Here is a 23,212-nt window from a genome sequence, read left to right as displayed (position 1 = left end):
TTGAGTTCCAAATTATAAGTGAGAACTCTTCCACATTAGAACATTTGTGTTGAACATGAGAATGTTTCCAATTTGGGGAGAAATCGAGATGACTGAGGAAGCTCTTTTTAAAACTCCAATATGCCTTGCTTTCAGACATGATCTGTGATACATCTGTGAATTGTGGCAGGTATGACAAAGTTCATTTCTATGACCTCATTATAAAGAGAGGTAAAATTAAAGGATAGTTTTTTTTTCACATGATAGGATTTTTTACTAAAGGATAGTTTGATGCTCAGGACTTGGGGGATATATTCTAAGAATGGTTTCCATCTGGGGCCACATTTTCAGAAATTTCCTTTTATATTCAGTGGGTAAAGAACACACTCACTGCATACACTGAGCATTCATCATGCCCCCAAATGAGATGTAAATGATACTAAGTGAAGAGAAAGGTGGTTCAGGGGAAATGGGAGTCTGGAAGGATTCAGGCTAGAAGCTAAAAACACAAAAGACCAGCAGAAAGAAACTGGTTCCCAGAAACCAACTTCCTGCCTGCAGATTCCCTACCCATTAGAATCCTTGGGTCCTTTCAGTGCTTCAGATTTGAATCAAGAGATGAACTTTTGCAAATGTGACAAAAGGCCAGCTGAGCTTTATGAAAGTCTTCAGCACAGGGTCAGGTACACAACAGAAGGCAAGCCTTACTGGAAAGTTCTGCTTTGCTTTTGCGTTTTATTGTCATGATTTTTCACAGTTTGTCTCATGCCACCTTTTTACTTAATCCTCACACCTCAGAGGGGGAAATGTGTAATATTTTAATATTTATGTTACAGATACTTAACATTATGTTTCTGCATAGGTGTTGCCAAGAGAGCCAAGCCAACCTTTATTTATAGAGGTAGAAAATATAAATCTGTCTAAAATGTTTCATGAAATGGTCTTAATATTTCCAGAGTTGATTTTGGTGCCTCCTCTTGGAGAGCCTCAGAAGGATTGTCAATACAAGGTGTCATTGTTTTACATTTCCCATCCACAACTTGCTTTTCTCCCCAACTTCCCTTTCTTTTGGCAACATTTCTTTGCATTCTGTCCTACATTTGGCCCTGAGTCAGCTGTAAGCTTTGCAAGTTGATTTTCCATTCCCATCTGAATTTTAGCTTAACTGTGGAACTGTTTTCCATGTGTTTTTAATCATTTGTTCATGTGTTGTGAGCTTATAGGGACAATATGGTTCCACCAAGCTGCCTGCATTGTCTGAGCAGAAACTGGCAAGGTGGCCAGTGGGAAGGGATTTTCAGACAGATGCCCCCTTCACCCATTTCTGTTGGCGATACACACCCCCGTCTTCCAACTGAATGAAAACAGTTTACAACCTGCATAAAGGTAACTAACACACACAGTCCTCTGGCAGAGTGGGATTTTCCTTCGGGAGAGACGTGCCTGGGAACGGTGGCTGGTAGGACAAAGTTCAAAGACCTACTCTGCAATGGTGGCCAGGCTGGAAAATAAAGGTATGTTCTGAGTCTTTCACGACCCAGTGGAAATGTGATTCTAAAATAGGGTCTAGCCACAGAGAATTAAGAATATGTTCTCCTACACAAAGAGATACCTTTTAGAAAGTACAGGGCACCAAAGACCTGTGTCAGAAGTTTTTGCCTCCATTTCTATTGGCTTTGGTCTGTTAAAGAAACATTCGCTAACCTCCTAAGTGTAGAGTAGGGGGCCAGGAATGAGAAATAAACAGGAAAAAATTTATTCAACAAAATCCCTCTTCTCAAAGTTGCTGACAAAGCTGTCTCAGCAAACACAGACCTTGCCTCTAAGGAGCCTTCTCTCCCTGGTTAGGAGGACACATGTGCCCCCACATGAAGCCAAGTCTGGGATGTGAGGGCAATCTGGCTGCGACATCTGTCACCCCATTGATCGCCAGGGTTGATTCGGCTGATCTGGCTGGCTAGGCGGGTGTCCCCTTCCTCCCTCACCGCTCCATGTGCGTCCCTCCTGCTGCTGCGTGCTAGGTCGAAGAGGACGACCTTCCCCGCTAGAGGAGAGGACCGTTCTTCGGTCAAGGGTATACGAGTAGCTGCGCTCCCCTGCTAGAACCCCAAACAAGAGGAGTCACTATATGACAGAGTAAATAAGGAACTTTAGTTGCTGGTGCCCCAAATAAACCCTGGTGTTCTGGGTAAAATCCTCTATTACCCAGAGAACTGGCTGGATGGCAGGTCGGCTTTTGTAGCTTAACACTTCAGAATTGTCATAGTCCTTTTGCCCTTTCTGACTTTTTTTTCTTTCTCCATTTTATTTAGGACCAAATTTATGATAAATGAATTAAATGTTGCAGAGAGTCCCAACAGCTACAAGACAGTGTGGGTGATCCTAGGAAGAAAGATTTGAAGGTATCCTGCAGCGCAAAGCTAGAGTTCAGTGGGTTGATATGCCAGTGGATGAGAGAAAGTGGAGTGGGGTTAGGAGAGTTCTTTCCAGAACTTGCCTGTGAAAGCAGAAGACAGCATTGATGCACAGAACCTGAAAACTTTTATGAAAGCAGAGGCATTTTTAAAAGATTCAAAACAAGCAAACATTATATCAATGCTAATGGGAGGTAGCCAGTGGAGTGAAGGGGATTTGACAATAAAGAGGAGATTATCCAGTAAGGTAGGCTGGACAGCATGGAATTAAAAAGCAGAACGGAAAAGAGAAATTAATTGGTATGGTTTGGTGGTCAAATGGGAGGAAACTGTCTCATCTAATGGATTCTATCTTTCTCTGTAGAAGAAAGGGTGAGATCATTTGCTTAAAATTATGAAAAAGGCAGAGCAGTCAAAGCTTTGAGATAATTAGAGAAGTTTTAAAATAATCTATATGAGAAACGGAGTTGACTAGAGCAATAAGAAAGATTGCTGGGCAGAATTGAAGGTTCACTTAAGACTGGAGGTAATTTATACAGAATCAATTTTTGCCATTTTCTCATAATCTCTGCCACCATTCCATAGCCCAGGTGTGGCCCAGGGGAGGTGGATGGCTGGATATCTCCAGGATTGAAATTTTATTAGATGGGTACCAGAGAAGGAAAAGAGGTTAAGAGAGTTAGGAATATTGCAAAAGTTCAAAGCAATTGGCTATGGATACAACTTGGATAAGGAAGAAAGTGAAGCTGAGAATTTATAGATTTTTTTTTCATTCATTCATTTATTCATTCATTCGTTTTTAAACCAATATTTTGGAGCATCCACTACATGGAAGTGACTGTTCTAAGGCTCAAAATGGTGATTAAGAAAGACATAGCTCCTACATTCATGGGATTTAAATCCAAAGTGGAGACAGATGTTAAACAAATATTCACCCCGATAAAAACGACAAGTGTGGTAATATAAGATAAAGCAGGAAACATGCTGTGGGAACAACTGCGTGAACACTGAAACAACAAACTGTTGTCATGAGAGAGTGGAATGTGGAAGTCAAAGTTTAGAGGTGGAGTAATTCCTGGTAATAACCAGGATCAAAATGTAATGGAAATGAGGAGGCCAGTTGGAGCAGGGATCACCAGATTTCAGCCAGGGTATTTAATGCAACATCATGTAATACAGATGGTGTGTTATGGCTCAGACCCATCCATGGGGACACTGAAATCATCCAGAGTGGTAGTTGGATTAGGGGTGAAAAGAAAGTCAATGATCCAGATGAGGAAGGCAGGACAGGCTATAGTGTCCCTGGCAACCTTTAGGAACATGAAGTTAAGTACTTGAAATCATGTAACTTAAAAGCTGTAAGGAAGAGTCAGGAATCTGATAAAGTTTTTCTGACTTCAAGATCAGAGTTAGTTTAACTTACACTACTCCCTCTGAGAGCAGCTCTCTGAAGAGTGAGAAATAATCAAGGTAAATACTAAGGATGGGGCAGCAGGATCTCGACAAGGGGTGAGCATCAGGGAAGCATCCTGGGCTGTGGGCAGTGGGGAATGGATGGGCAGCGGGATGGCGGGCACAAGATCAAGTCACCTCAGCAACTGTGGCCTACTTTTCAGGTTTTTAGGAGCCCTCTCTGCAATCTTGGTAAGTAGCTGATTGGTCACATTTAGGTATAGTCCATGACTTGTGTGTAATAATAGAGACATTCCCAGTTGCAAAAAATAAAATGCTTCTCCATGGTACCAGAGTGTTTTGCACAGAGCAGTAATGTGACTAAAACTGTGAGCAGAATAATCAGATGTTACAAGGTAGTTCGGGGATCAGCGCCTAAAAGTGGAAATGGCAAATTTGCTTGGACTGCTACCCCAGTTGACGTTTGTTCTTTTCTACTGGTTATACAGTTCTCTTAGTGTGATATACCTACCTTGCTCAGGCTGTCATAACTAAGTCCCACAAACTGAGTGGCTTAAAGAACAGAAATCCACTTTCACACAGTTCTGGAAGCTGGAAGTCCAGGATCAGAGTGTGGGTAAGGCAATTTCTTTCCATGGGCCTCTCCTTGGCTTGGAGACAGCCTTCCCTCCTTATGTCTTCATATGGTCTTTCTTCTGTGTGAGTCTTTGTCTTGATCTCCTTTTCTTATAAGGACACCATTTTTATTGGAATAGTGCCCACCCTAATGATCTCATTTTAACTTAATTACTTCTTTAAAGGCCCTGTCTTTTAGTAGAGTCACATTCTGAAATACTAGGGGGTTAAGATTTCACCATATGAAATTTGGGGAGACATTATTCAGCTTATCACAAATAATAATGTCTAAAGTTTAAATATAAAGAAGTTGATAGTAGTGATTGGCTCCATGACAGGACAGGAAGCCTGGGAGGTCAGAGGAAGAGTTACCTCTCATTGTATAATTGTTTGTATTATTTGAATTTTGTTATTACATATATTTACTACTTAATCAAAAATAAAAGAAAATAATTGCAAGTCTATTGCACTTCCTTGCACATAACAAATATTTAGTGAACAAATTTGGCAGAAACACAGTGTAAGAGTTCACTGTGCCTTTGGGATTTGGATCTGAATGTCCCTGATTGGTATAGGAATGCTGCCTGCCTAGCTGTTCTCTGTGTGATTTATTTGAAATAACCTAGCAGCTTTGGGGAATAAGCCCTTTCGAATGTGTTCGTTCTATAGGAAGTGGCAGGGAGGGGAGTATGGGGTAGGGAGTTCTATGTTTTGAATAATTTAGTAAATTAAATTATGACAAAAAGTTCAAGAGAAAGCCAACTATTCTAATTTGCACTCTTTGACTTTTGGAAAAGAAATAAAAAGGGTTCTGCCTTCTTTTGGGTCTTTTTAAATAATCTGAAGTATCTTGGTACTATTGCTGTTCTATAGTTTGAAAAGAGAGGCAGTTATGAGGCAATGGCATGCACCCTAAACAAATTTCTTTCACAAATCCATCAATCCAAATTCCCTTTATGTCTCTCAGTTTAACTCCAGTGCCACCTTTTACCCTAACACTGCCTCTCACCTTTTGTTGATTTAGGTCTGGAGTTTTTTGGAAAGAACTTAGCCTTTCTGATTTTTCTCAAGGAGCACTAGATCAGGTTGTAGCTCCTTTCTGAGAGTCTGTAAGAGGGACAGAAAATGTACCTTGTTACTGTCCTCTCACAGGCACGCTGGGAGCTCAACCTGGGCCTGAAGACATCTCAGCACTTCGGAAAACCAGGCCAAGTTTAAATCAGAGAGTTCAGGTTATGGCTGAACGTGAGTTGTAAATTGGAATGAATGAATGAATTATGAGATTGGTCCATCTGGCTTTCACACAGACATGAGGTTGTCCCAGAAAGTGGACCTAGTAGGCTTGGGCACATGTAAATTTTCCTTTCTCTGTGGCATTTGGTAGTAACTATACCAACAATTTGTGGGGCCCTCTCCACACAACACCTTCCTGCTGTGTCTGGAGGCCCCCTCCACACTTACTCCCATTTGGCTTCATCCAAATGACTAGATGTCTGTATCACTGAAAACCCACAGAAGAAGCATTATTTTTGCTAAAAGCTACCAAATGTATATATTCGTAAGAGGAAGCCATGATGTATCACATTCTTAGCTTTCAAACTGATGAAAGGTGTTGAAAGGAGAATGCCATCTGCCCCTAGCTATGGAACACAGGGGTGGAAGACAGACTTATGGACCATAGTTCTCATCACTAAAGCTTGACTGTGCTAGATTAAACCATCAGGGTAGTTGTACATTTTCTCAACAGGAACACAACAGCAGAAGAGAATTCTCTATGAGTCCTTTTTAAATGACATTTACAAACACCAAAATTAGGATCAGAGAAAGGGGACTTTAGGACTAAAGAAAGGTTAAAATGGATAACTGATATCACTATAGTTAATTTAATAAAGTTACAAAATGTATAGCATTACCAGACTAATCAATTTGCTTGAAGTCAAGTTCTATCATCTTGTATCTAACATGAGGACTGGTTCACAAACTAAGTCTTCTACGACTTTTAATTCAACGGAAATTATTTATACCCTATGCTTAGAGCCAAGTGACCTGAGACCCTGGGTGGAATTTCTGGGATGGACTTCCATTTGGGTGTATATTAGATGCTGCCATTGGTGGCAATGAAACTTCAGGCAGTAAAGTTTAAAAGTAATCAGGAATCATATCATAGTTGGCTTCCATTACATATTTATCATCAGGAAAGAGTGGCCAGCTCTGGAATGTCTATTGTATTAGCTATCTGAGGGGAATTAAGAAATCAAATAGCAGATAATTAGAAAATTCTTTAAAAGAAATGACAAATGTTAAAACTCATTCAGTATGGATCAACTGTACCTTAATTCTAGCACAGGTCCTATGGTATTTGCTACAAGTAAAATATATCTCCTCTGATAGAATTCTGGAAAAATAATTGCCATTTTAAAAATAGTTCATCAGTGTAGATAAAGGGACATATTTGAGGCTTTATCTCACAGAATCAGGCATGGCTTAAAAAAACATGTGTCTGGGCCCTGGCCGGTTGGCTCAGTGGTAGAGCATCAGCCTGCCGTGCAGAAGTCCCGGGTTCGATTCCTGGCCAGGGCACACAGGAGAAGCGCCCATCTGCTTCTCCACTCCTCCCCCTCTCCTTCCTCTCTGTCTCTCTCTTCCCCTCCCGCAGCGAGGCTCCATTGGAGCAAAGATGGCCCGGGCGCTGGGGATGGCTCCTTGGCCTCTGCCCCAGGCACTAGAGTGGCTCTGATCGCAACAGAGCGATGCCCCAGAGGGGCAGAGCATCGCCCCCTGGTGGGCGTGCCGGGTGGATCCCGGTCAGGCGCATGCGGGAGTCTGTCTCTCCCTGTTTCCAGCTTCAGAAAAAACAAAACAAAACAAAACAAAAAAGCAACCCCCCCCCAAAAAAAAAAAATGTGTCTGAAAAAGAGCCCAGTGGGATTAAGTCTTGTTAAAAAGAAAACATAATCAGTAGTAAAAGTTGGGAGTTGAGGGCAGAGGATGATCCAAGATTATGTGTGTTATTGAAAGCAAGGAACATAGTAATTAAACTAAAAGGGCAGAAATATAAGCAAGTAATGAAAATCCTGTTCAAATGGTGTGGAAGTCGATTGGACTCAACTCTGGGGTTTCAGTTTTGTAGATGTTTCTCATATCCTGGCCTGGTATACAACGTTTCTGAATGATAGTTACCTAGCACATTTCCTTTATTTGTCAATTACTATAGACTAAAAGAGAGTGATGTGGATTCTATAAGGTAAGGAATTGACCAGCCAGCTTCATGCCCAGTGCTATCAAACCTGGTTCTTAGAATCCACGTTCTCAAGTCTGGCTCTTTGTTTGGAGAAAGAAAAAAAATCAGTAGTGAGACTTGAGAGACTGCTCCATCCCCAGTAAGGACCGGTGAGCTGGCAGTCTCTTTCTTAGTATCTTGCTGAGAAATTTGTGCACAATTGAAAGAATTTATTTGAGGACTGACCAATTGTGAATTTAGCACTGAGTATTTAATTCTTAATGTGGAGGGAGTAACTTGGGAATGGTGAGTATCCCTTTACTCTGTTACCACACAAAATCAACAACCCCGACCACATCTGAGTAAGAGGGAGAGTCCTCTACTCCACAAAGTTAACGTCTTTCTACTTCTTTCTTTTCCTCCCCTACAATTTTAATTTCTTCTAAGCATGCTTCTATGTGTGAATGTGTGTGTGTGTTTATATATGTATGTGTGTGTGTGTGTAACTTTAAAAGACTGGGGTTTTGCCAAATGTATGCTTTTAATTTTTATCTGATATACTTCTCTCATAAAAAAACATGTTTTGTCTATTTTATCCCAGCACAAAGCAGATAAGACCTTCTTCTAATAACAGTGATGAAAATTCTGGGCCAAGAATATGCTGTTTTTGCTAATTTTGCTCTTCAAATCTCAGACGACAAAGTGTCAGCTAATGACCCCCTGGCTCCCAGGCTTTCACTGGGGCCTTCTAAAATACACAAAACCAAAGTGAAGGCAGGACACCATTTAGCACTACATAATTCAAGCAAACAAATGTGTTTACACTGTCAGGCTACTGACCACCTGCCTTCCCACCCCACAAGGCAAGTATCTATATATGGGATCTGATCTCCTCATTCCCAGTCCTGGGGGGAGAGAGCCCCTCCTTTGGCTGCACCATCTGTGAATCTGAAGGAAGCTTTGGCCCTCAGCAGCATGCATCTCCTCTTACTTCAGCTGCTGGTGCTCCTGCCTCTGGCGAAGGCTGCAAGGCACACGGATGGCCGCCCAAGTCAGAGTTCTGTTTCTCTAGAAAGGAATCCCAGAGAACTTCCCACGGGCAACCGGGAGGAGGCTGAGGAGAAGCCAGATCTGTTTGTGGCAGTGCCACACCTGATAGGGGCCAGCGCTGGACGGGAAGTTCAGAGGCGGAGAGAGAAGACGTTGTTCAGGTTTGCCAGGCTCTGGAAGAAACCCGAGAGAGAACTGCACCCAACCCAGGACCCCAGCAGTGAGCACTCCCCAACTGGGACCCAGACCCTCACTCAGTCAAAGGCCGGGATGCAAATAAAGTCTCCTTTTCAAGAAGAAGCCAAGAAATTCTGGCACCACTTTATGTTCCGAATGAGTTCGGCTTCTCAGGGCGTCATCTTGCCCATTAAAAGCCACGAAGTACATCGGGAGACCTGTAGGACAGTCCCTTTCAGCCAGGTATCTGTTCTGGGAGGAGAGGATATCAGGGTTTGCAGAAAGGGGGTGGGCCGCCAGGCAGGTGGCGAGCAGGGGAAGAGGCTGCCAGGAGTCCATAGTCTTGCCTAACTCCCAGACTTGGTTCTTGGGCATTCATCATAGGATTTGGCAAAGTGTGATCATATTCCTTACATTTCCTTCTAAACTTTTCATTGTTTCTTGGTATTCTGGAAATGCTCAGGAATAGTATGATTGTACTGCCAATATTAGTAATCATTCATATTGATGGCACAGAGCTTTGTTTTGTGTGATTTTATTTACTTATTTTTGCAAGGGGATGATTTATCCAGGAAGATAAGTAAGACTGTCTCCTCAGCTGAGAAACTGGCAATTATTGCTGTCTCCAGAACTCACTGTAGCTATCTCTCTACACCCTATTAGGATGTGGGTGAGCAGGTCAACTCCATCTGTAGATAAGATGGAATAGATTGGACTCCTCCCCAACTCTTGCCCATGTATGATGGTCTTAATCTCTTTATTTTACATGTCACTACTTCATAGGTCTATAGAACGTTTTGAAGTTGTCAGACATGAGTTATCATACCATTTCTAGTATTATCATAGCAAAAATTATTTTCTCATAAGCTTTTAAAAAATGATATTGATGTGTAAATCAAATGTAAAAATTACATTTTCTCCCCTTAGTAACACATCTCATGATTCATGTTGTGTTGGTTGATTTATAATTAGCATGATTGATTCCATATTATTAAGACGAAGGAACATTCTACTATTTGCTTCTTCCAGTCAGTCCTGGCAACCCCCATACTCCAAATGTTAAGTTAAAATTGAGAAATTGTATCATGTCCTTAAACATAAAGATAATGAACCAAAAGCAATTCAAGGGAGAGTAAAATTTTACAGCCAGTAACACTACCCAATTTAACAGGTAGTATTATAAGGTAATTGAGTGTGCAAGACAGTTAAGTATTCCGCCTAAAAAGACAAGGATACTTAGCAATAGCAGGTAAACTATCAAATTATAATGACTGCTTTGTTGGCCATGTGCAATTAGAAAATTGCTCCTAAAAATTGTGCAATCAAATTTTCTTTGAAATTTATTTTGAGTTCTAATGCTAATTAAATTAAAATTAAGTTATTTGACATTTGCATATTTTGAAGGCCACATAAAGCTAGGGTTATGGGGTTACAGAGAGGCAAAGATGATGTCATGCTTGGTGCTTTGCAGACACATGTGTCGCAACTTTGTTCCATCCAACTTCATAGATTTGAATGTATGATAGGTCCTGCAGAATAGAATTAAACTCATGATATTCTAATCTATTCTATAAACAATTGAACAAACATTTAGAATCTATTTTGCACAATGCTTTGTGAGGAATAGAAAGGTAAGGCACATTACTTATATAAGAATCCAGGTGTTAGATTTTTTTCCACTGGTAACATCCAGTTAGACAGAATATCATAAAATTTGGCACTTAAAAAATAGAATAGGCCCTGGCTGGTTGGCTCTGTGGTAGAGTGTAAATGTCCCAGGTTCTATTCCTGGCCAGGGCACACAGGAGAAACACCCATCTGCTTCTCCACCCCTCCCCCTCTTGCTTCTCCCTCTCCCCACCCCTCTCTTGCTCTCCTGTACCCATGGCTCAATTGGAACAAGTTGGCCCCGGACACTGAGGATGGGTCCTTGGCCTCAGCCTAAAGCACTAAGAAGAGCTAGGAAGAGCTAGGTTGCTGAGCAATAGAACAACTCCCCAGATGGGCAGAGCATCACCCCATAATAGGGTTGCTGGGTGATTCCCGGTCAGGGCAACTCTGGGAGTCTGTCTCTGCCTCCCCTGCTCTTACTGAGTAAAAAAAAAAAAAATGGATAAAATGTTTTCATATTAACTTAAGAATTTCCTAAAGGCTAATTTATTAATTTACTCAATAAAAGAATTACTCAGTTGAGGTAGCTTTTTGCCCTTATAGATACCATTACTTAGATATAGCAAAGCATAAACAATTGGAAAGTTTTTAAAATTTTAGTGGAAGTTATCCTTAAACATAACAGTCAATAGCTTCTGCATCGTGTTAATGAAATGATACACAGCAATTTAATAGAGTTGCATTTGCCTTTTAGACTATATCCCATGAAGACTGTGAGGAAGTGGTTGTACAGAACAGCCTTTGCTTTGGGAAGTGTGGGTCTGTTCGTGTTCCTGGAGCTGCACAGCACCCCCATTCCTGCTTCCACTGCTCACCTGCCAAGTTCACCACAATGCACTTGCAACTGAATTGCTCTGGCCTTGCCCCCGTGGTCAAGGTGGTGATGCTGGTGGAGGAGTGCCAGTGCAAGGTGAAGACAGAGCACCATGAGCATGGACACCTCCTACAGGCAGGCTCCCAGGCAGAATTTCATGCCCAGGATCCCTTTATCCCAGGATTTTCAACTTAAAAACCTATCCCACTATCAGTTTGAAAAGAAAACCACAATAACAATGTTGCTGATTATTCAGTCTGGAAATGTTCAGTGGATACATAATATTGCAAGGGAAAGGTGGTCTAGAAAGTAGTAAGACAGGACAATTTAGAGGAAATGGCATTCACTTCATTATCCATATACAGTTGGTATCTAGTTTTGACTCTGCTGCTTACTGGCCATCAAATGTTGACTAATTGTGGAAGCTTTCTCCACCTCAAACTGTTCATCTGTAAATGAGGGACTTAAACGATTAGATGATTACTGAAGTCTTTTCCATTACTAATATTTCATGTTCTATTGTCTTCAAGTTTTTGTAAAAGCCTTCCATCTGAAGGAGGAAAAGAAATAAACTAGACCATAAAAACGGGCTCTTTAATAGCTTGTCAAAGACCCAAAAATGTATGTGTACATTGAATTGGTAGAAGGATCTCTCATATTTATAGCTGCCTTTGCATCTCAGGCAGTGTTTTAGCTGACTTCTATCTGATGATTAAGCAGTTCCACAAATGTAAGGCATTTCTTGTTTGGTTGCTTCCTTATTTTTGATACTCTCCTGAAAAAATTCTCTGACTTTGAAGATGAATATTGATGTTACTTTTAGTGCTTGACATAGTGATGAGGAACGATCATTGGTAGCCAAACAAGTACCTACATAATGGGGAAGAAAAAAATAGCTCAATCAGGTTTAAAGTCAATCCAGAGATGCTAATAAAAGTAACCAAGGAATTTCAGTAGATGTCAAATTAAGTAAACTGTAAATGCTTTAAAACTGAAACAATTTACAGGTGAAATCCTTTATCCACATGCTTTTTGTGTTAGTAAGATTTCAGTGTTTGGATTACTTTTTTTTTTTTTTGATACTGTATAAAAACTTTGTATTATGAATTTTATTTTGAAAATGCCATAATTGCAAGTTCTGAAAATATGCTGAATGTTTTAGTGGATTAAAATTTAGTCTATGAAGCATTCTGGGAAATGTCATGACATCCAATTGTTTTATAGTTTGTCCTTATTTGTTTTGTTTGTTCCATAATTTAAAGGCACTATCTGGAAATTACTTAACTAGAAACATTTTAGAAATGGCTTCAGAGACTAATGACAATGGCCCAAGAGTTTTTTCTGACACTTCACACAGCTTTAAATGAAGGTCCTTCGATTACTCTTTTGTCATTTTATTTGTCCCTCTGTATTTATTTATATGCATGTATAAATATTATGCAGAACTGGCTTTGCCTAGCTATATTTCCTTTTCTATAATCATCCTTAAAAAATTCACCTTAGAAATTAATTTTTATTTTTAAAATTTTATTTATTCATTTTAGAGAGGGGAAGAGAGAGAACGAAAGAGAGAGAGATAGAGAGATGGGGGAGCAACAGGAAGCATCAACTTCCATACATGCATTGACCAGGCAAGCCCAGGTTTCGTACCGGTGACCTCAGTGTTCCAAGTTGGTGCTATCCACTGACCACCACAGGTCAGGCTTAGAAATGATTTTATTTGGAGCCTTTTGTTTTCAGTATACACATAAAAACCTTCTCAGAATAATGATTATCTTCTTTTAAAAAAAATCAATGCATATTTTAATTCCATTTCTCTTTAACCATACTGTTCTGGTGTTCAGAAGAAATGAATGCATTTATATTTAGTGTATATTCACATCAATATAACAAAATATGTACTACACAGATACACATGTGGAATTTACATCAGAATATATTATACCGTTTGATGGTCAAAGACAACCTAATTGACCAAGATATGGTCAGAAGGATAGAACTGTTAAGCATTAATGATATCCCAGATGGTCAATATATTTTGATGCCAAAAGCTATTGAGCAGCTGTCTAGCTTGCAGATGCCTAACCCTGATTATGTAAACCTATCTTTGCCAATTGGACTATCATCCTCCTTATACACTTGCAAATCCCTTTATCTATTTTTGCAAATAGACTCTCAAGCTCAAGCAAGCTCCAAAGAGTCATTGGTTTTATTTAAACTCTGGTTTGTCCTTACCTCACATGTGAACTCAAGATGAGATAGCTGATAGTGGTACTAGAGCTTACATTCATGGAATAATAGCATGAAACTCACAAAATTGCCCATACTCAACCATTTTTACTTACAAAAAGGCAATTTCCAATGGTTCAACTTAATACATGAGAACATAAGAGAACAAAAAGAAACACACAGATATCAAACATTTATTAAGTGCCAGATACTGTGCTGGGTCTTTTACATAAATTATATAGCTTATGTAATACATAAATATATAAATAATACATTCTTCACAAAATCTTATGAGGTAGGTAAATACTCTATTCGATAGGTAAGGAAAATAAGCCTTAAAAAGTTTAAGTTTAAGCAACTTACTTAAGGTCATTTGTAGTATATTTTCTATCTATAGTAAAATATTTACTTACTCCCTATCCATCAATTTAGATTTCACTCTTCTAGATCTCATGACTATAGGCCTCAAAGCTGTTATCTTTTTTACCTCTTGTCTAGCTCTCATATTTAAACGCCATTGTTGTCATCTCTTGAGATAGAAATCATTCTTAGGTCTGGTCTTTAGCCAAGCATTGTCCTGACTTCAGAGGTGGTCACGGCAAGCTCCCTCATCAATCTTTGTCTCATTTTTTTCTCCTGATTAAAATAAGGCTGATAATGGTTACTTCAAAATTATTGTGATGACCAGGTGTAACTAACAGCACACCAGGGAGCTTTAGATCTTGTAAAACTACAATGGGTTAATTCGCTCTTCTCCATTCAGACCTTTTAAAAAAATGTGTTAAATTTAAAAGACGGAAATTGCAAAGAATAACATAACACTCAAATTCTCACCACTAGAATATTTAATATTTTCTCATCTTGTGCTTCTTGTCTCTTTTAAAAGAAATAAGCCAATCATATATAAGTAAAGTCCCATCTGACTACCATGCTGAGTGTGATCCCCTTAACTGCTGACTCCTCAACACCCCAACCCAAAGATTCCTGTTGATAATTCCAATATGCTTTTATATTTTTGCAAAGGTGCATACCTGTCCATAAATAGTATGTGGTATAATTTTTCCATACATGTTCAGGAGGTATTTATTTATTCACTAGCTATATGCAAGATACAGCGCCAGTTTCATGCTATTACTTCTTGAATACAGCACAGAAACAAGTTAGACAAGGCCCTGCTCTTAGAGGGGGAAGATAAGCAATTTGATAATCAATCAACTAAAAAGGAAAAATATCAGATGGCTATTAAGTCAACGAGTATTTAATTACATGCATGCTATTCTAATTGAATTGTTCTACAGTTATCCCCCCACCCCTGCACACACAGGATGCAGGCTCTTTTTTTTATAAGTTTTTAGTTTTTTAATGTATTTTTTATCTCTATTGTAGAAACTTGGCATTAAGTATTTACTGCAGCGAATGATTACATTAGCTTTGGTCATTTTTTTTTTTTTAATTTTAAAAAGTACATTATTTATTGATTTTACACAGAGAGGAGAGGGACGGGGAAGAACGAGAAGTATCAACTCATAGTTAACTCACTTTAGTAGTTCATTGATTGCTTGTAGTATGTGCCTTGACCAGGCAAGTCCAGGGTTTTGAACTGGTGATCTCAGTGCTCCAGGTCGGTATTCTCTCCAGTGTGCCACCACAGGCCAGGCTGATCATTTATTTTTTTTATTTTTATTTTTATTTTTTATTTTTATTTTTTTTAATGTACATTGTCTCTTTAACCTGTCAATTTAATTCCTAATTAAAAATATCATCTAAATTTTTACAGAGTATTCTGCATGAGACACTGTGCAGAGAACTCTGGGATAATCAAAGGTAAAAAGACACAGTTCCCACCACCCCAGAGCTTACATTATAGTAGCAGAGATAATATATGGAAATTATAAATCAATAATGGCAGCAATGACAGTAACAGCTACTCTTGAGCCCTTACTATGTTTTCAAGTGTGTTAGATTTCTCATCTCAAAGAAATAGACATTTTATACCCATGCTTTCACAAGGGGAGGAAGAGTCAGAGAGCTTCATTTATTAAGTCCCCAAATATTGATGATTGTGATGAGTCTAATTACTGTGAAAGATACAAAGAGTATAAATAAATAAATAAATATCTGAATAGAATTTCTAATTTTAAGAAGTTTACAGTCCAGCAACCAGTAACTAAATGTATTTGTTTCTGTAAGGCTAGAACGATGCTCTTGCACTACCACCCAACCCAAACTCAAACGTCACTTTCCCAGTGCTGCCTTCCTTAACTCCAGACAAGGTCAGATTCAATTATTATGTGATTTCATGATGCTGGGGACCTTCCTTTCATAACACTCACCTCTGTTTATACCTTTATTTGTATTACTGGTCAAATTATAACTTTCATAAGAGCAAGAATTATATTTGGTTTCTTTCCCATTGTAATCAATACCTAGGAAAGTGTCCAGGACATTGTAGGTACTCAAGAAATTTTTTTTTTGTCTGCATAGAAAAAATAGTACCAACAAATAACATATGTTGAAGGTATACATGTTTTAGGTAATGTGCCAAGAGCTTTATATATATCATTTCATTTAGCTCTCACAAAATCCCATGAGGTAGGGAGTACTGTATTATTTTATAGAGGAAGATGTTAAGGGTCATATGAATTAACCTTCCCAAAGTACCACTGCTGGGGAGTAGCAGATGCTGTATGACTCTAAAGTTCCATATTTTTCCTACTATGCTGCAGTGTCTCAAGATAGCAAAAATAAAAATATGTATAAGTAACTATGTATATACACATATGCATATAATACAGATACATGCCTGTATATACACATGCATATATATACATATAGAATCAAGGTTAAACACCTGATTCCTCCGCTAGTCTGCTCCTTCTCTGATTCCCACAGCCAATTATCCTTGCCTGTCCTAAGGCACCTATGTCAGTGAGGATGCTTTCAACCCAAACACCAGAAAGCACAACTCAGAATATATTGTTCTTAAGGAATTTATTAGTTCACCAACAAGAATTTTGGAAGTCAGCTAGTTCATTTGTTGGTCAAGTCTGAAGTTCTGCCATTCCATCTATGCCTTGGGTTCCTTCCATCTCTCTGAACTGTCACTTTTAGTGTGTCCTCCACCAGCTAAAGCTCCCCTCAGTCACAATATAGCTGTTGTAGTTCCAGACATCATATTTCACCGATCACATATCCATGTCCATCTTAGAAAAAATGGATTCTCTCTGACGTGTGTCCTTTTTTAAAGAGCTAAATAAAGTCAGTTACATCAAGAAAAAATTAAACAATGGAACAAAATCTTTGCCAGCAAGGAATAAAAACATAGCTATTGAGTAAGCAAGCACAGTGCCTGCCAAAACCTTTGCCATATTTTTTTTTTTTTTTTGTGGCAGAGACAGAGAGAGTCAGAGACAGGGACAGATAGGGACAAACAGGAAAGGAGAGAGATGAGAAACATCCATTCTTCCTTGTAGCTCCTTAGTCATTCATTGATTGCTTTCTCATATGTGTCTTGACCGTGAGGCTACAACAGACCGAGTGACCCCTTGCTCGAGCCAGTGACCGTGGGCTCAAGCTGGTGAGCCTTGCTCAAACCAGATGAACCCATGCTCAAGCTGGCGACCTCAGGGTCTCGAACCTGTTCCTCCACATCCCAGTCTGATGCTCTATCCACTGCGCCACTGCCTGGTCAGGCCTTTGCCACATTTTAACTTATGTTATCATTATTTATTTATCTATTTATCTTTCTTTCTATATTGTAAACCCAACGGCAGATCCTATATATGAAACATTTTTGTTATCCCTTTGTTTCTAATTTAATGTTTTATGTTTAATATAGTATATTGTTTTAATATTATTAAATATATAAAATACTGTAATATACTGATATTTTAATATTTGCATATATACATGAACATGGACACATGCATGAAATGTATAATTTTTTTTTTTTAAGGGATAAATGCTTGACACATGTCAGGTAAGCAAAATCAACGAATTTTGGGAGTGGCTCTTGGAAGGAAAGGTAGTGTACATACTATGGGGAGTTTTGAATGGCATCCAATAGGTTTAAGGCTGTATTTGGTGGGCGGTGGGGAGTATCTGAGCCAGCTAGGATGTTACAGGCTTATAACAGTTGCTTCAGAGGGGCTCATGAACCCCCTGAAATGTGCACAAATGTTGCATATATGGGCATTCTTCAAGGGAGAAGGTCCAGAATTTTCTCGAGTTTCTCAGAGATTTCCATGAGTCAAAAGTCTTAGCAGTGGTGTGACAGGTTAGACTGGAGCGACAGCATGGCTGCCAGGAGAGTTGGAAGACACCTTGGAAATCATGTGGACCAACCTCCTCTGACTGGAACTCAGGGAAGTCGGGTTTCCATTTTAGGAACAAAGGACGGATTTAAATACTCCTCAGTGGGCTGCTTCACTTTGTTTAATCTAATGTTCATACTGAGGAGCTTGCAGTGGTGACATGGGTGAGTAATAACACCCTGAGCAAAGGAATGGGCTTTCCTGTAATTCTAGTTTTCCAAAGCCAGGTCCCACTAGTCCGCCCACATTTCCGGGAGAGAGCTCACATTTGCATTTTATGGCTGGCTTCCCTCTTATTCTGTTTTGTTCTTCCTCCTTTCCTCCAAAAGAAACAAGCACCAGTAACCCACCTGTGGGTGGGAACTTGGGTTAATATTTTTCAAAGAAATTATCACAACTTCCTCTTGTCTCCCAGCTAAGGGAAACACAGCTATTTCTGTCCAATATCCAAAGAACAAGATTTTCCAGTAAGTACTTTTTTGTAAGTTATAATTCTATTACTAAAAGGAAACCTGCATCCCGCCTAAACCTCAGGCAAGAATAGGAGAAAATATAAATGGATAGAAAGATTTCACATCTTACACCACATCAATTAAAACACTAAAAAGATATCCCTTTCAGGGGACCTGGGATCCATGGGATTTTGTAGTGTCCTTGGACATAAGAAAAAGATCTTCTGGAGCTCTTCAGGACCATGAGAACTCAGTGTGACCCTACAATTGAAGGGGCTCCCAAATGTGCAGCTGTCACAGGCAGAGGATATGTTCCGTTCTCCTGCTTTCCTGTAAAGGAAATTATGAGTCCAGGCAGAGCTCTAAGAAAAATGGCAAAGCAGGTGAAATTTCCTTTGGTGTCTGCTTTTCCTCCTTTCTGCCTATGTTTTTTCCTTTGAGCTTCCTTCCCCTGTCTCACCATTTCGGATATTCAGTTATCTACCATTGCTCAGACTTCTAATTCCTGTCCACTTAACTATCTGGCCCATCGATGTATTTATCCAATTAACATCTACAAATATTGATCAATTTACGACCTATGCAACTTATGACCATTTGACCATATGACCACAATCGCTAGCCATGACTGCTCCACATCTGGCAGCTCAAGCATTGCCCAGCTGGGTGTATGACAGTGCGGACAAGTTTCCAGCAGCACTACCATCTCCGCGTGCACCATTTCAACTGTTATCCCAGACTCCGTACAGCAATTTGTGTTTTGTGTTTTGGATATTTTTCATCAAACCCCTCCCAAGATGTCTACCAAGAGGAAATTGTTTTTGCAAATATTAAACCAGTTGTACTGGTAATGCAGTGTTTTACTTAAACCTGATGAATGTAAAAATAAGAAACAAAATGGTGTAGAGATGATACAAATGGCATAAAATGAACAAAGAAAATTATGATATATAACAATAATGAAAGAAAATTATGATAAAATGACTTAAAGATTTTTATAACATCATTTCACAGTTCTGTACATATAGCCTACTCAACTTACGACCAAATCGTGTTACGACTGGTCTGTCAGAACCAATCGTGGTTGTAAGTCGAGCACTAGCTGTATTTAGAACTTGTTATATGTCAGGCATTGTGCTGACCCACTGGGGTACTAAGCAGGCTATCACAGGTTCTGGACCTTGAGGAGACATAATTTACCTGCCTAGGAAGTTTGGGTTTTATTCTTCAGGGGACTGCTTCTGAACCTAGCATTACCTATGAGCTTTCAAAATATAGAAGTTCTGTTTCAATGTGTGTAAGTGGGGATGGGAACAGTAGGCAGTAGTCAATATAGTTTTAAAGCTTCACAGATGATTATGCCACCAGGTCAGATAATGAAGAGCTGGGTGTCACTGAAGAATTCTGGCCACAAAAATTCTAAACACTTGCTCAGATTTCTTCTAGGAGGAAAACATCACAATGTTCTCCCAATCCTTCTTCATCCCCTGCTTTCCACCAAAACTGTCTTCTAAATTCTTCAAATTTCATTTCTGTACAATTTATAACTAATATTACTCTTGCCACATGAAGAAAATTGTAAATATTTTTTTCCAGAGGAAATAGAGGTATTTAATAGAGTGATTTTTCCCCAAAATAAGTTGTTCTTTTTTTTTTAATGTTTATTGTATTGATTTTAGAAAGAGGAAGAGAGAGAGAGAGAGAGAGAAACATCAATCTGTTTGTGTTTGTGCCCTAACCAGGGCTCAAACCAGTAACCCCTGTGCTTCGGGACAATACTCTAACCAACTGAGCCATCCAACCAGGGCAATAAGTTGCTCTTTTATCACATACCTATTGTACTTATTCCTCCATTAGCATTTAGCACTGTTGTTTAATAACTCTCAAATATTGGTGGGCCTAAAATGTACTTTGGGTGCTCATAGCAATGCTTTCTTTGTTCCATGCCCAGAACGACTGATTTATTGTCATGTTTGGGTATCTGCATTTTTCTACTTTTTCATTTTGAAGATTTAAAAAAATACAAAAAGGATGAAAAATAGTACCAAGAATACTTGTTTTATTAAATAAGATTTTATTTATTCATTTTTAGAGAGAGAGGAGAAAGAGAGTGGGAGAAGGGAGGAAAGAGCAGGAAGCATCAACTCCCATATGTGCCTTGACCAGGCAAGGGCAGAGTTTCAAACCAGTGACCTCAGCATTCCAGGCAGATACTTTATTCACTCACAGGTCAGACTCAAATCACGGGGAACAATTTTTTTTTAAATTTTCTGTTGCATGAGGTTTTAGAACAGTTTCTATATATATCTGCATCGCTGATTCCAAGTTGAAATCTGTTTTTTGGTACAAGCTCTAGTTTGTATGCAATTTTAATTTCTTTTTGTTACAGTTAATGGCATGCATTGGTTTTTAAATTGGAGTTAAAGGGCAACGACTCTTGGATAGAACATAACCACAAGGCAATTAATGTTTTACAAACATCACTTTTACATAATTGTAGTTGTTTTTAAATGTAAAAACTTATTATCTGATAAAAACACCCTCTTATTTTGTTTTAAGATTGAATCATGGCTTCTTCGAGTAGGTGTAAATGTAAGAATAGTCCTGACACCTTCTGTTATATATGTGGCTGTTACACACTTCAGTGTCAAAGGCACAATATTTCATCATTTGTGACACGTGCATATATTGCCTATTTCCAAGTTCCCCCTTGGCGATCAAGACAAGAATTGGGCTCCTCATATTGTGTGTCATAATTGTGATGAAATGCTTCATGACTGGACAAAAGGAAAACGCAAAGGAATGCCTTTTGATATTCCCATGGTTTGGTGTGAATCTAAGGACCACAGCAGTGACTGTTATTTCTGTCTGATCCATACAAAGGGCATCGGCAAGAAAAAACAGCATATGATCGTATATCCTAATATTCCTTCAGCAATACAACCTATCCCACACTCTGAGACACTCCCGGTTCCAGATTTCAGTGGTTTTATTTCTTCTAAGGACAAAGAAAGTGAACATGGTAATCAAGTGTATTTTGATAAGGTGTATGAGGAAATGGTTGTAGAATCTGAAGGGTCTTCTTCTGATGCCAAGCAGTCATTAACCCCTCAGCAGTTTAGCCAACCCGAATTGAATGACTTAGTAAGAGATTTGGGCCTATCAAAGAAAGCAGCTGAGTTATTAGCCTCCAGGTTTCAAGAAAAGAATGCACTTCACTGGTCAGCTAAAGTATCCCATTTCAGGAAGTGTGAACAAATTTTTGTGGACTTTTTTTCTGAAGACAAACACTTTGTTTACTGTCATGATATCAGCTAGGTGTTACCACTTACAGTCCAACAGAATGGCAGCTTTTCTTGACAGCTCTAAACAGAGTCTGAAATGTGTTCTCCTACATAATGGATGCACATGTTTATGCACTGGTTCCAATTGGTTATTCAACTCATCTGTGAGAAGGTTATAATGACATAAAAATTGTCCTCGACTTTCTGAAGTATGAGAAGCATAACTGGATCATTTGTGTGGATCTTAAAATGGTAAATTTCCTGCTAGGACAACAGAGAGGTTTCACGAAGTATCCTTGCTTTCTATGTTTGGGACAGCCGAGCTTGGGAGAAACACTGGACACAGTAGGAGTCGCTGAAATGTGAAGCTCTGGAAGTAGGGATGCAAAATATTGTGAATGAACCTGTAGTTAATCGAGACAGGATCATCCTCCCCCCCCCCCCCACATCAAACTTGGCTTAATGAAGCAGTTTGTTCAGGCTTTAAACAGAGAAAGTGAACGCTTTCAACATATTATTTCTGCTTTTCCTGCCTTGTCTTTCAAGAAGATAAAAGCAGGTGTATTCGATGGACCTCAAATTCGAACTCTAATATGTGATGAAGAATTTGCCAGGAAGATGAATAAGGAGGAGAAAGCAGCATGGCAGTCTTTTGTGGCAGTTACAAAGAACTTCCTCGGCAACAAAAAAGCAGAAAGCTGTGAACTTCTGGTTCAAAGGATGCTGTTGGCTTTCTGCCACATTGAATGTAACATGAGCGTTAAGATTCACTTCCTGAACAGTCACCTTGATAAGTGTCCGGAAAATCTTGGAGCTGTCAGTGATGAGCAGACTATTGCTGGAGCATCAGACGAGATTGTCCTCAACTAGTTCACAAACGCAAGAGCTACAGACGCAAATTTTTGCCTGAATAGAATTTAAATAAGTTTTGTGCAAATTTTATGATTAAAATAAGTGTTTTAATATGTTCTATTTTGAAATTGTAGACAAATTCTGATGCCAACATATCTTTTAGTGTATTAGTGTATTTACTGCATTATATAAATTATTAAATTTTCACAAAGATGTTGCCCAAGAAGACATTCTACTTCATTATGTTAAACTAAATGTTGAAAATTTTACAAGATGAAAACCTAAAATCTTGAATTGCAAAAAAGCTGTAGCTTACAGAGAAAAACTAACGTCAGATTTGACATCAGCGCACTCGAGGTAGGTAAGAAGAAGTGTTTTTGTGGATGCAACAGAAATTTTGTTCCCCAGTGTAATACTTCTTTAGCTGCCATGTTCATTTAACAATTGACATTTTGCCATATTTTCTTTGTTTCTCAGTTTTTGTGAATGTGTGTATGGGTCTTCACTACATATTTTTGTACTATTCAATCGTTTGAAAGTAACTTACAGATATTGTTGTAAAAGTAGTGTACCTTAATTCCGTGGGTTATGTATGTGTTTCCAGACACAATCTCGTCTGATGCTCCAGCAGAGTCTGCTCATCACTAACAGCTCCAAGATTTTCCGGACACTTATCAAGGCAGGATACAGAAGAATTTTTAGGAGGAGATTTATTAATAAGCTGGCTGC

The 23,212-nt window shown here is 39.0% G+C and overlaps 1 protein-coding gene and 1 non-coding gene across 2 annotated transcripts; both read left to right on the top strand.

Moving 5' to 3' along the window:
• The first annotated feature begins 6,925 nt into the window (after positions 1-6,925).
• TRNAG-GCC (transfer RNA glycine (anticodon GCC)) lies at positions 6,926-7,001 on the top strand. The gene has a single exon. It is a non-coding gene; the product is annotated as a tRNA-Gly (tRNA).
• Positions 7,002-8,616: 1,615 nt separating this feature from the next.
• On the top strand, positions 8,617-11,548 carry CER1 (cerberus 1, DAN family BMP antagonist). The gene is made up of 2 exons (XM_066254746.1): positions 8,617-9,111; positions 11,234-11,548. Exons 1-2 carry the CDS (start codon positions 8,617-8,619, stop codon positions 11,546-11,548), a joined length of 810 nt encoding a protein of 269 aa, XP_066110843.1.
• The last annotated feature ends 11,664 nt before the right edge of the window (positions 11,549-23,212 follow it).

Source organism: Saccopteryx bilineata, chromosome 2 (assembly GCF_036850765.1).
Source record: "Saccopteryx bilineata isolate mSacBil1 chromosome 2, mSacBil1_pri_phased_curated, whole genome shotgun sequence".
NCBI lineage: Eukaryota > Metazoa > Chordata > Mammalia > Chiroptera > Emballonuridae > Saccopteryx > Saccopteryx bilineata.
This window is presented reverse-complemented; position numbering and strand designations above follow the sequence as displayed.